At 40.0% G+C, this 14,774-nt stretch overlaps 1 protein-coding gene across 1 annotated transcript in view; it reads left to right on the top strand.

The window, feature by feature from the left end:
- Positions 1–14,774, top strand: part of PKP2 (plakophilin 2) — a 105,830-nt gene that overhangs the window by 63,781 nt on the left and 27,275 nt on the right. Inside the window, exons 7-9 of the mRNA XM_054444306.2 lie at positions 8,734–8,851; positions 10,281–10,445; positions 11,386–11,559. Coding sequence (XP_054300281.1) covers positions 8,734–8,851; positions 10,281–10,445; positions 11,386–11,559 — 457 coding nt within the window. The remainder of the gene's footprint in view (positions 1–8,733; positions 8,852–10,280; positions 10,446–11,385; positions 11,560–14,774) is intronic.

Below are 14,774 nucleotides of genomic sequence, written 5' to 3'. Positions count from 1 at the left end.
ATCTAGCCTTGTGCATAATCCCAGATAATTCATAAGATAATTAAATCAGGATCTAATTTTCTTGACTATCAAATAGCTATTTTTCTTTTTTGTAAGATGGAGACCCCAAAAGAGGCCAGAACTTACTATTGAAGATCAGAATCTAAATGCATTTACTTCTGGAAAAGAATTTACCATAAAACTAGAAGAGTAATGCTAGATGAGATAGTGCAAACAAAATGGAAACTTGATGAAAGTATCTAGATAGTTCAGCCCAGAGACTGGCTTTCCCAGAAATAGAAAGACAACTGAGTCATCAACTTCAGCCTCAGTTATTTGGCTAATTATTTAAACTCTTTATGTTTCATGTGTAAACATAAGCAATATAAAGTTAATCAATAATGGAATTGGCAATATTTCTAATGTTACACTGTCATAACCAGTCATAACCATATTTTCTGTTGGTTACTTTAGATATACAAACAAGTACATGGCTTAATTAATTAAATTACTTTGTAAATTTTTCTTTTTTTTTTTTCTTTTTTTTTTTGAGACAGAGTCTCATTCTGTCACCAGGCTGGAGTGCAGTGGCACAATCTTGGCTCATTGCAACCTCCGCCTCCCGGGTTCAAGCAATTCTCCTGCCTCGGCCTCCTGAGTAGCTGGGACTACAGGCGCTCACCACCACGCCCAGCTAATTTTTTATGTTTTTAGTAGAGACAGGGTTTCACCATGTTGGCCAGGATGGTCTCGATCTTCTAACCTCGTGATCCGCCTGCCTCGGCCTCCCAAGGTGCTGGGATTGCAGGAGCCACCGCGCCTGGCCAGCTTTTTCTTTAAGTAAATTTAAAAGGTGGAAGTGGTATTTAAATGGGTAAAGAAGATCCTGATTTTTAAAAATGATTGTTTTATGAACTAAGCTTCAGGGTTTTAGGCCATTATTTTGAAATCTCTCAACAGTTCTTAAGTTGTTAAAGCAAACAAAATCAAAACAATTGTGGCTATGCTTACCTGGTCACCCATGGTCTTCCTGAACCCAGTGTTTTTAAGAGTACATGTCTCACTGAGATCCTGAAGTAGCACATCTACAACCAGTTGACCACCTTACAAAGGTCCCTGTTCTTCAGACTAACATTTTCCACTGTCCTATTCATATCTTTACCAGATTGGTCCAGATTAAAAGTTGTACTTTACAGAAATTATGTAACACTTCTCTTTGCTAAAGAGACCCTTTATTCTTATCAATCAGTGCATAAATATTGACTGCCTGAAAATACATGAATAGGAACAATACAGAGGAATAAAAATCAGGAAACGAAACAAAAGATTAATTTTTACTCATTATATCAAGTGGACTCTTTTTGCTGGGCTTTCTTAATCAGTTAGCTTATGAGTTGAGTCTTGGGCAGAAAAAAGAATTCACAAGAATGTCTTTATCAGATACTTTTAATACCATCTTCATGTTTAAAGAAAAATATCTGTGTATAGCTCAAATTGGTGTTTTATGAACTGTATTTTGTGACACAAAGTCTTTTTCCAAAAAATTTAAGACTATCATCATAATCAAAGTGACTGCTAAAATTTTTTTTATTCATTATTATAAAAAGTGAGTGGGTTGATACATCAGGATAAAGCAGCTGATGATTTTGTCACTATCGTGTGGTTAAAATCTGTGCCTATCTTGGAGGTATGGATTGAGCATCATATTATTCTACTCTAGGTCTTAAACATCTTTCTTATTCCTGGTCTGACATTCCAAACATCTCCTTTACGTGTCAAGAATGCTTATTCAAGTTGCAGTAGCTCTTAGGTATATTTTTAAAATTACAGTTTGCTGTTTATAATTAATTTTAAATGGAATTTGGGATTCTGTCCTACATAACATATTCTAGCTAATTGAGAGGAAATTAATGTAGCCTACCAGCCAGATGATTACTGGCTGAATTAACTATTCAGAATGCTTTTGGAAAACCTGAAAATGCAGGAAAGCAGAGCTAAAGTATTTTTTTTTTTTTTTTTTTTTTAGATGCAGTCTCACTCTGTTGCCCAGGCTGGAGTGCAGTGGCACTATCTCGGCTCACTGCAACCTCTGCCTCCCGGGTTCAAGTGATTCTCCTGCCTCAGCCTCCCAAGTAGCTGGGATTACAGGCATGCGCTACTACACCCAGCTCATTTTTTATTTTTAATAGAGACAGGGTTTCACCATGTTGGCCAGGCTGGTCTCGAACTCCTGACCTCAGGTGATCTGCCCACCTCGGCCTCCCAAAGTGCTGGGATTACAGGCGTGAGCCACCGTGCCTGGCCAGAGCTAAAGGATTTTTAAGGTTAGATTTTCTCCTCTACCACCTTCTGGTTTCTTGGTATGGAACAGATGACAACATAGCTTTGTTCCATTAATTTTGCTTGTCCCCGTAGGACCAAGATATGTAGGCTGTAGGGCCTTGTTCTACCTCCCAGTGTTCTCTATTTGTAGATGAACAGCTGACTTTGCCTGATGTTTGCTGATACCTTCAGGAAATAATGTTGACTTTAGAATAACAGACAAGCCTTCTTTTGGCATCGAGTTTTTCTTCCTCTGCCAGTTCAAATGAGGCTCCCCTTTTGTTGTGTGCAACCACAAGCTGACTGTACTGCTTCTCTTAGTTAATCACAGACAAGGCCCAACTGTTTGATGTGTATCAGGTGGGAGTTAAACAAAAGCCCAAGCCTAAATCTCAAATAACAAGAGGAAGAAGGATGCCTCCGTATCAGCTGATGTCTTATCAAGTACCTACTTAGTCTTGGAATAGATTCTTAACTTTGCCCACCAAGTGTTTATCTGACTGGTACCACTTAGGGTCTTACCATACAATTTACATTACACAGTATTAGGAAGCCTATACTTGTTGGTGATGCTTGCATAATTTTTTAAAACCATTGAAGTGATCACTATCTCAGAGTGCTGATTAGAACTTGAAGACTGGTCCCAGGCCAGGTGCAGTGGTTTACACCTGTAATCCCAGCACTTTGGGAGGCCGAGGCAGGCCGATCACCTGAGATCAGGAGTTTGAGAGTATCCTGGCCAACATGGTGAAACCCTGTCTCTACTAAAAATACAAAAATTAGCTGGGCACAGTGGCACACACTTGTGATCCCAGCTACTCAGGAGGCTGAGGAAGGAGAACCGGTTGAACTTGGGCGGCGGAGGTTGCAGTGAGCCAAGATTTCACCACTGCACTCCAGCCTGGGCAACACAGTGAGACTCCATCTCAAAAAAATAAAAAAAAAAAAAGACTGGTCCCACAGCCACCAGGCCTTGTATACAATACATGCACATAAACTGTGTGTTAGTAAAAAAACCATACCTATTATCAAGTAGCAATAGTCCCATTTAAAAAGCAAAATTTTGGCTGGTCACGGTGGCTCACGTCTGTAATCCCAGCACTTTGGGAGGCCAAGGCAGAAGGATTGCTAGAAACCAGGAGTTTGAAACCAGCCTGGGCAATGCCATGAGACCCTGTCTCTACAAAAAATAAATCCACTGAGCATGGTGACATGCGCCTGTAGTCCCAGCTACTCAGGAGGCTGAGGTGGGAAGATCCCTTGAGCCTAGGAGGTTAAGGCTGCAGTGAGCTGTGATTGTGCCACCACACTCCAGCCTGGGCAACAGAGTGAGACTCTGTCTCAAAAAAAAAATAAGAAACAAAAAAAAATAAAAAAAGAAATTTCTGGGCCAGGCACAGTGGCTTACACCTGTAATCCCAGCACTTTGGGGGCCAGGTGGGAGGATCACATGAGGCCAAGAGTTCAAGACCAGCCTGGGCAACACAGATTCTGTCTGTACAAAAAATAAATTAGCTGGGCTTGGCGGTGCATGCCTATAGTCGCATCTACTCAGATGGCTGAGATAGGTGCACCGCTTGAGCCTGGAAGGTTGAGGCTGCAGTGAGGCATGATCGTGCCACTGCACTATAGCCTGGACAATAGAGTAAGACTATCTCAAAAAAACAAAACAAAAAAAATTTCTGCCTCCTAAAGTTATTTATTTTGTCTGGTGGTGAAGTGTCTTGAAAAGATGCACTCAGACGTTATTGTTGCCGGCCATTCTCATATCCTGGAAACTAACTGTAGCCTTTTACTTTAACCATCTCCTTCAGCTCATTGTTTCCCCAGACCAGCTGACCACACACTGTACACTGAGCTTGGATGTTCTGTGTTGTAACAAACTTCCTTTCAGCGCTCGTCAATTAAGCGTATTTGACAGCACCCCTGCACATAAGCCACAGACAAACTACTTTATATCCTACCTTATATGGAAGAGCCTGTAACAATCCTGTTAGAGCAGTTAATTCTGATTTTAAATGAGAAACACAGGTCAGAATTTCCCAGAATGAAATTCTCCTAATTTCAGGAATTTTGTGAAAATTACAGATCATGCTATTTATAAGTTGCCTACCATAATGTCTAGTGCAAACACTAAATTGCAGCTGTTTTTTTCCATTTGTCACTGTCCATTCTTCGGTTTACCATATGAATCTAAGATTTAGTCACACTGTCATTAATCTCAACCATTAACATACCATTCTTTCTTTTAATTCTATCAAGGTCCAGGGTGTTGTGTTTTCTTTTCTCTTTTTCATTGTGACACTCAGGAATGTGTGAGATAAGAGGTCCTAGAGGGAGTGAAAAGTCACAGATTTGCTTTCTGATAAAACACCTGAATCCTCCTAAATATGTGAAGCTCTGTGACCATTTCAGAGACACACAGAGGTTCAGATTCTATTTCTTCCCCCATTACAAGTCATATTGCTGGAGAGATTCTTCCCGATATCAAGCACTGGCCACAAGTCAAACTGGTGTCTTCCCATTTGGGACCAGTGGAGGTGAAGAACTCCAAATAATTCCTGCCTTTATGTGAAGAGTAGTTTGTCTCCTTCCTCACTCTACCTCTCCTAAGGCCCTAGCCCCTTGCCTTCAACCCCTAAGGACCTGTTTTTAAATTTCAGTATATAACAGTATACAGTTTTAGTTTTCTTAAAGGTATGCAGATATTTACTCAGACTTAGGCTTGATTATACCAGGGGAAATAAACCCATCGTTTAATCAAATGCAAACAACAGGCACTAAATTACACATTTTTAATATATTCTATTGGTAACTTTAATAAGCACTATTTATTGAGTAACTACCATGTTTGTATGCTCATTCTCTTTTAATTTTCAATAAGGTAATTGTTTCAGTATATTTCACTTACAGTTTTGAGATATTTTTCTATTGAGCCACCATTGGGTAATGTATGGGAAACTAATCAATAAATAGTTCTTATGATTCAAGAGATATGTTATAAAAAAGATGAATTCTGCCTAAGGGTATCCATGTTAATTTTCTGATTCCCACAAGCTTAAGTACTAGCTGTTAAAAAAAAATATTTTAAGATGGATGTATCATTTTCTATAGTTATTGGTTATTTTTGGAGTGGTGCAATAACAAATTACTTTCTGTCTAATGACTTCTATTCATGGATGCAGTGGTATAAAATAATCTGCCCTTATCATTCATATTTCTGTGTAGTTGAGTAAGGTGGGAACTATTTTTGATATGCAGGAGCAAATACTAAAGCAATGGGGTTCCATGCACTTTCTGTCAGCAAAAGTATCAACTGCCAGAAACCCCTGATAAGTCCCATTTCAAGCAAGTAGAGTCTGGATAATACCAAACAGCAAGACAACAGTTAGTACTTGTGAACTGGCAGTACTGCCAACTTGACTTACCATTCTAACCCGAAATAAACACCCTGGGGTTAAACAAAGCTAAGTCATCCATCTGCAAGGTATGTAGTGGGCTTAGCCAGGAAGAAAGACCCTTTGATTTGTCAAAGCAATTTTAAACTACTGCCATTTATCCTGGCCAGAGGTTGAAAAGGCCAAAGGGAAGCTTTTAAACATTTGATAACATCACGTAGTTGGGGACATATGGTATTTGCAGACTGAATGAATGCTAGATGGGATTTGCTCTGTTCTGGGCCACCCTGGGTGCAGAATAAAGAACAGCCCTCTTTTCCTGACTTTACCACTAATTTGCTGTCACCAGGAAAAGTAACGGAAACTCTTTTGGCTTCTAGTTTTTCATGTATAAAATAAGGAGACTGGAAAAGATGCTTTTTCAGTTTCTTTTTCAAGCTTCTGAAGCCCCATGATTCTTAGAGGGCTCACAAAGTAGATAGAGGATCTTGGTTGAAATGATCATTCTTTGAAAAAAGCTAAGTAAAAAATTGTTTTATTTCCAGCTTATGAACCCATTCATTTTTTTTTAAATGAACAAACTGTCCGAGTTTTTCAGGTACAGTAAAAATTAATAAGGAAGTAGAAGGGTCAAATGAGAATCAGTTACAGAAGAGATTTTGTTAAAAAATTCACTGTATCAATTCAGCAACCATTAAATTGTTAGTATATTCTTAGTTTTAGGTATGTTATCTCCTCAACTGTCAGGTTGAATCATGAAATTGCCATTTTTGAGGGTTAAAACAGTCTGGTTTTGTCAGTTTCCAGAGTTCAACCTATAGATGTGATCTCCGTGAAAGCAAGGTATAATATTGTGCATCTTCCTCTCATTCCCTTTAGTTTTTTTTTTCTTTGAGACGGTGTCTAGCTTTGTCGCCCAGGCTGGAGTGCAGTGGCGCGATCTCGGCTCACTGCAAGCTCCACCTCCCGAGTTCACGCCATTCTCCTGCCTCAGCCTCCCGAGTAGCTGGGACTACAGGTGTCCACCACCAAGCCTGGCTAATTTTGTTTGGTATTTTTAGTAGAGACGGGGTTTCACCATGTTAGCCAGACGGTTTCGATCTCCTGACCTCGTGATCCGCCCGCCTCTACCTCCCAAAGTTCTGGGATTACAGGCGTAAGCCACCACACCCAGCCACCTTTAGTTCTTGATATAATGCTTAGGCACCTTTGTTTCTTTGACAAACATGCACTGAAAGCAGTATTTTAAGGCAGAAGGTCTTTTGGAAATCACTTATATTATATTACTTTATTTTGTTAATTTTTTAGACAGGGTCTTGCTCTGTCACCCAGGCTGGAGTGTAGTAATACAATCTCGGCTCACTGCAGCCTCAACCTCCAGGCTCAAGCAATCTTCTTCCTCAGTCTCCCAGGTAGCTGGGTCTACAGGCACATGCCACCATGCCTAGCTAATTTTTTGTATTTTTTCGTAGAGACAGGGTTTAGCCATGTTGCCCAGGCTGGTCTTAAACTCCTGGGCTCAGGCAGTCCTCCTGCCTTGGCCTCCCAGAATGCTGGGATTACAGGCATGAGCCACAGCTTCTGGCCTATATTATTTTAAAGATGAAGAAAATAAGGCTCAAAAATGTCTCAAAGTTGCAGTTCTTTTTGATGTTCAGAATGACACTAACACATTACAAAGAAAAAGTCCCGAACATATTTTGGATATTCTACCTACCAGTAAAAGAAACTGATCTGGGCCAGGCGTGGTAGCTCATGCCTGTAATCCCAGCACTTTGGGAGGCCGAGGCGGGCGGTTCACAAGGTCAAGAGATAGAGACCATCCTGGCCAACCAACATGGTGAAACCCCATCTCTACTAAAAATACAAAAATTAGCTGGGCGTAGTGACGCACATCTGTAGTCCCAGCTGCTCGGGAGGCTGAGGCAGGAGAATCGCTTGAACCCGGGAGGCGGAGGTTGCAGTGAGCCGAGATCACGCCACTGCACTCCAGCCCTGGTGACAGAGTGAGACTCCGTCTCAAAAAAAAAGAAACTGATCTGATACATTTTATAGGGACAGTTCTTAGCAATTAAAGTTGGGAATAGAGGTGATTCTCAAGTTCTTAAAACCTGAAGGCCCTATTTTTTGTCATTCTTGTTGACTAAGGTATTGACATTTTTGGAAAAAAAAATATTTTTAAGTAGTTAATGCTAGTAAGAAAAATTTAATCTAAGGGAAGGTAGTAACAATAATACCAGACTATAAACATGATCCGAATCTGCACTGTAATCCCCAAATGCATTACTTTCCTGTATTTGATAAGTTTCATTTCTCTTTCAGTAAATAACTTCCAATTATAGGTTTAGTTACTGTTTATAGAAAGGTGTCATGACTTAGCAATATTAGAAATAGACTAAGTGTAAAGATGTTTATAGATCATACTTTTGACTGAAGCCTTACACACTGCAAGCTCTTTCATGTTTTCTGTAACATCTCTCTGCCTTTTAATGATAAAATCGCATTTTAGAGCATCTGATTTAATATTTGTCAATAACAGTTTATACTGAAACTTAGAAAACCACAAAGAATGTAGTCCAACACACTGTCTTTACAAGTGAGGAAACTGAGGCCCAGAGCAACTTTAAGTTACTTAGAGTTAAAATGTGGGGCAAATTGGGACTTGGCATCCAGTATATTATAATGTCTAATGTGCCATTTGCTCTTGTTCTAGTTGCAAAAACATTTGCCTCATATCCACACTCAAAATGGAGTGAAGATTAAGTAAATAATGTTTTGATCATGGTACCTGGAGTGAAGTAGAAGACTTATGACACGATTATGTGTTGTTTGGAAATATTTAGAAAGCGTGTTCATAGTTGATCCATTAGGCAGTCAATGATTTGTTGACTGGGCAAGTCTGTCACACTTTTACAAATTTGCCAGTTTCCAAACACCTGGAAGAAGCATCAAGTAAAACGTCAAAACAAAGACCTGTTGGATACACAGCCTAGACTTACTTTTTTTGTTTTTTGTTTTTTGTTTTTTCTGATAGAAACATGAGTTCTGCTGGCCCTGATGGGAGAAAAGCGATGAGAAGATGTGAAGGACTCATTGACTCACTGGTCCATTATGTCAGAGGAACCATTGCAGATTACCAGCCAGATGACAAGGTAATTCAAGAGATAAATATCCTGTTTTGTCTTACTAAGATGCTTCAGAATATTCTTAAGATAGCCACTTGGTTTTAGGTTTATTCACTGATTCATTTGCTGAGCCTAAGATTTTCCATACATCCTTAGAAATATTAAAACCTAGGCCAGGCGTGGTGGCTCACACCTGTAATCCCAGCACTTTGGGAGGCTGAGGCAAGCAGATCACAAGGTCAGGAGATCGAGACCATCCTGGCTAACATGGTGAAACCCCATCTCTACTAAAAATACAAAAAATATAGCCAGGCGTGGTGGCGGGCGCCTGTAGTTCCAGCTACTCAGGAGGCTGAGGCAGGAGAATGGCGTGAACCCCGAAGCTTGCAGTGAGCAGAGATTGCGCCACTGCACTCCAGCCTGGGTGACAGAGCAAGACTCTGTCTCAAAAAAAAAAGAAATATTAAAACCTATTGCCTTATTTTTCTATTTTCTAGGCTCCAGTGTCTGTCTGTCTAACCGCACTATGTGGATATTTGAAAGGAGCCCAAATGCTACATGTTCAGCAATGAATTTTAATGTATCTCTTTTTTCATTCCCAAACTTGCTCCTTCTTTTTATAATCCTTTTTTTTTTTTTTTTTTTGGAGACAGAGTCTAGCTTCATCACCCAGCCCAGGCTGGAGTGCAGTGGTGTGATCTCGGCTCACTGCCAACCTCTGCCTCCTGGGTTCAAGCAATTCTCCTGCCTCAGCCTCCCAAGTAACTGGGATTACAGGTGTGCGCCACCACGCCCAGCTAACTTTTTTTGTATTTTTAGTAGAGACAGGGTTTTGCCATGTTGGCCAGCCTGGTCTTGAACTCCTGACCTCAGGTGATCCATCATCTCAGCCTCCCAAAGTGCTGGGATTACAGGCGTGAGCCACAGCACCCAGCCTATAATCCTTCTTAATAATCATCACCAACCACCAAAAGAAGATGGAAATCTGAGTAATCGTGTGCTGTCTACCTCTGAAAAGGCTTTCAGTTCTTACACTTCCCTCTAATGCTTCTAATGTTTTCCTACATTGTGCATCTTTCATGCCGATTATTGCAATAGCCTCCTAGTTGGTCCCTATAAACAGTATCCCCTCCTCTTCTCCAACTCAATATGGCTAGTAAGTTACGTATCTAAGCTATACAGTTGTTCTGGACACACTCTTTAGAAAGTAAACTAAAAAGACTCTGCATTGTTTAAGAAATTCAGCCTCTACTTCTTAGCATTGTACTCCTGACTATTCATGATAACCTTAGCTTTTCTAGCCATACTCATTGCATTTCCCCCAGGCAACCCGCAGTTTAAGCACACCCAGTTGCATCTGGTAAACCTTGTAAGAGCTAAAGCCTGTGTCCTGTGATATCACACCAGCAAGGATATCTATATGTATACAATCAATATTCTTGTCCTGTTTTCTCAGGCCACGGAGAATTGTGTGTGCATTCTTCATAACCTCTCCTACCAGCTGGAGGCAGAGCTCCCGGAGAAATATTCCCAGAATATCTATATTCAAAACCGGAATATCCAGACTGACAACAACAAAAGTATTGGATGTTTTGGCAGTCGAAGCAGGAAAGTAAAAGAGGTATTTTGGGAAGTTTTTGAAAGAATGAGAAAGAGAGGGAGAGAATGAGAGAGAGTGTGTGTTTGTGTATACGTGTATGTCTAAGTACTTGGTATATATCGGCACTATTTTAAGTTATTTTAATTCTTACATCAACCTTTTGAGGTGTGTATTATTAATACCGTCATTTACCAGTGAGGAAACAGAGACACAGTAAGATTAATTTTCCCGGAATAATTCGCAAATAAGTGGAAGAGATTGAATACAATCCCAGGCAGTCTGGCTCCAGATTTTCATGGCTACCCATGAACCATATTGCTTTATGCCTTATAGGTTAGGAAATAAGCTTAATGCAGCATAGCTAATTGTATATAAATTGTTTTTATTAAAGTCGACCCTGATATTTGGCCTTGGGTATTCTAAAAACAAACTTTGGACATACTAAAAGCAAACCTCATAGGAAGGAATACATATTTATTTCCATACTGATATGAAAACTAAAAGAATGTAACCTCCCCTCCTTCTCTGAGTATCATGGTATTTGTGGAGACCAGCTGGTAAATTTAGAACCCTGGCGTTATCCTGGACACTTTCACAAGACTCTGAGGGAACAGGCCTGTTTTTCTTATCTACAGGGTGGTTGTGACTAATTTAGCTTTTAGCTCAACAGCAGCCTGAAAACCATTCTAGAATGGCCTATGCTTAATTCTCTGAATTTTCTCTCACTGGGAGAAATATCAAGTTAGGGGTGTGGAGTGTTATTAGGAAGAAATAATCATTATGGGCTAAAAGTTAAGTGATTAGAAATCATATATATTTGCTTTTAAAATTTCTATTTCAAGGGCTTCTTATGCAAATTATGAGCCTTTCTAGACAGTATTTCTGGTCTCCTGGTTTGAGTGTGAAATTATAGCCATCACCTGACATGCATTAATTCTGGATTCCTTTTGTGTGGGGTCAGCAATACCAGGACGTGCCGATGCCAGAGGAAAAGAGCAACCCCAAGGGCGTGGAGTGGCTGTGGCACTCCATCGTGATAAGGATGTATCTGTCCTTGATCGCCAAGAGTGTCCGCAACTACACACAGGAAGCATCCTTAGGAGCTCTGCAGAACCTCACGGCCGGAAGTGGACCAGTGAGTATTGGGCCTGATTTCCCACTTTTTAAAATAATGATATTGTAGACATACCTACATTCGATTCAGAGATGAAACAGTGAGGGAAGGGAAAAACGTTTCTTATTTTAGTCAAGACAATTCTCAGAAATTACAGAAGGTTTTGGTCTCAGCTTATGCAAAGTCAAGTCAGGCTGCTATTGGTCAGTACTCTTTCAGTTACAGATCTCAGAATCCTGCCTCAAGCTGGTTTAAGCAAAAAAGAGGAAATTTTTGGCTTATGGCACTGAAAAGTCCAGGGTGGGCCTTCTTTCTGTCATGACTGGACTTAGGTGCACCAGTGATTACAGTTGATTTTCTTCATCTCCGGGCTTGGTTTTCCTCTGCTGGTTTTGTTCTCAAAGGCTCTCTCCATAGGGTAACAAAGACAGCCATGAATTATTTCAGGCTCACGTTTTATCAGCCCAATGTGTCCTCCACAAGAAACAAACTACCATTTTCCCAATAGTGTTGTTAAGCAGTCGGAGAATATGTCTCACGGGCTGGCTTGGGCCTCTTGCCCATTTTCGAACCAGTACCTGTGTCTATGAGGTTGTGATGTTCTAATTGGCCAAGTCTGGATCATATGCCCAGATGTGCACTTCCAGGGGATGGGTTTGATTGGATGAGGGCCACTGCCACTTGTACCACATGGGCTGAAATAGTAAAGGAGTGCTCCCTAATGGAAAATGAGACTGTTACTACCAAAGGAAGGAGGAATAAATGCTGGGAAGGCAAAAACAACAGCAGATGTCTACTGCAGTGTGGAGTTGGAAAGGCCATCTGTGCTTTTGTGTCCCAGAAATTCAACTACAAAATAAAGAGCTGATCCTCTTTCCAGATGCACTTACTTTATACCAGCAAAGTCAAAATAATTAAAATAGTAAAAGCTTATTCCCTTCCCCATGTATTTTATACCCTTCCTATATATTAAGGTATTCTATAAGTATTTAATGATTTAAACTAAGCTTGTGTTCTTTGCCTTGGTCATGAAACGATCAGAATAAACTCCCCCCAAATAGCTCATTGTCTGTCTAGTCTCCAATTATCTCTGTAGAGAAAAGTACTATTGTAAGTAGTGAAAAATATTTATGTTTTCCTTGAGAAACCATATTTATTCTTTAATATGTGTGTTTACACAGAAGCTCGTTCTCTGTTTGAATAAAATTTTGAAATGCTAAAACCAATATTTCTCTTACCTTAGCATTGTGGTTAAGAATGCAACCAAACTTTCATCTGTTTGGCTTTCTGCAAAATGTACATTGAGAAAGAAACTGGAAACTACCAAGGAGCCCTTAATGACACAGGGACGCTAATGAATCACGTTATTTCCCATTTTCCTATGCTAGGTTTCCCAAAACCATTTCTCTTACTTTGCTAAACTATAGAAGCCCTCTTATTAATTCTCAGCTAACATAAAAGAAAATTAAATGGGGGTGTGTGTGTGTGTGCCTGTGTGTGTGTGTGTGCGTGTGTGTGTGTGTGTGTGTAAGCTTGCTGTGGTCTGAGTCTAGTTCAATATAAGCTAACCCTTTAAGCTTGGATTTTAGCCTCTTCCATTCCAAGAGCCTCCCACAGAATCCAGACCAGGGGTGCTTTCATTTTTCTGAGGATACAGGGATATTTATGCCACTTAATCTCTGAATATTGGTGTATTACGTAGTTCCTAAGTTCCTACATTCATTTGCTGAACAAACGTTCTTTTGAGCATATTACATAACAGACACTAGCAGTTATGGTGTAGGTTACACAGCAGTAAATAAGACAAATCCATGTGTTGAGTAACAGTGTTACTGGGATGAAAAACAGAAATTTAAAGTACTAGGAAAAATTTAAGGTACCAGGTCCATAAAGGGCCCAAGTCATACCTAAGGGGCCTAATAGGCCATCCCTAAAGGGAAGCTTACACTAAACTGATACTGATTCATACCCAAGGTTGTTAGAATTGGACTTGATTGGAGATTTATAAGAGAAAATCATTAGCAGCATGGGACAAATATGAGGCCCCTTTATTTTATTTTATTTTATTTTATTTTATTTATTTATTTATTTATTTTGAGATGGAATCTCACTCTGTTGCCCAGGCTGGAGTCCAGTGGCACGATCTTGGCTCACTGCAACCTCTACCTCCTGGATTCAAGCAATTCTCTTGCCTCAGCCACCCGAGTAGCTGGGATTACAGGTGCCCGCCACCACGCCCAGCTAATTTTTGTATTTTTAGTAGAGATGAGGTTTCACCATGTTGGCCAGGCTGGTCTCAAACTCCTGATCTCACGTGATCCACCAGCCTCAGCCTCCCAAAGTGCTGGGATTACAGGTGTGAGCCACTGCACTCAGCCTCCCTTTATTCTTTTAAGTTACGGGATGCTTTTTAAAATTTTGACATATGTGTTTTTTTTAATAATTACTTTTCCTACTTTTCTATGCTTACATGCTGTGATAAAGATCTCTGGCTTTATAATTTCAAACAAGGAATCATTGAATAGGAAAACATGAAAATTAGGTCATACACATAGTACCAGAAAATATCAAGTCCATTGGCCATGTGATCATAACTGAGATAGCACTGAGCAATTAATGACCGTGCACCTTACGTGGCAAAGAACCCAAGCTGAAATAAATGGCTTCCTAAAAGACAGAGTATATAATTTACATACAGAATTACAACAGTAATTTCTAGTTAGTAAAAGTATGTTTAAGCTTTATTCGTTCAGATATAATGGTCACTCTAGTAGCAAAAGGATGGAATAATAAAATTTACTTATTTAGCAAGCTCTTTAAATATAATATAAATTAAAAGATTAAACATTGTGTAGTAAAAGTTAAAAGTCATTGAAATAAAGTTTTGGTTTTTTTGGGGTTTTTTTTGTTTTTGAGACAGAGTCTCATTCTGTTGCCCAGGCTGGAGTGCAGTGGTGCAATCTCAGCTCACTGCAACCTCTGTCTCCTGGGTTCAAGTAGTTCTCGTGCCTCAGCCTCTCGAGTAGTTGGGATTACAGGCATGTGCCACCACTCCCAACTAATTTCTGTATTTATAGTAGAGATGGGTTTCACCATGTCAGCCAGGCTGGTCTCGAACTCCTGACTTTAAGTGATCTGCCGACTTCAGTCTCCCCAAGTGCTGGGGACAGGCATGAGCCACTGCACCCAGCCTGAAATAAACAGTTTTAAAAGCCCTTTATTTAATATCGATCGGA

The sequence above is a fragment of the Pongo pygmaeus genome, chromosome 10, assembly GCF_028885625.2.
Source record: "Pongo pygmaeus isolate AG05252 chromosome 10, NHGRI_mPonPyg2-v2.0_pri, whole genome shotgun sequence".
Lineage (NCBI taxonomy): Eukaryota > Metazoa > Chordata > Mammalia > Primates > Hominidae > Pongo > Pongo pygmaeus.
Note: the sequence above shows the minus strand (reverse complement) of the source record. Positions and strands in the feature narration are given on the sequence as shown.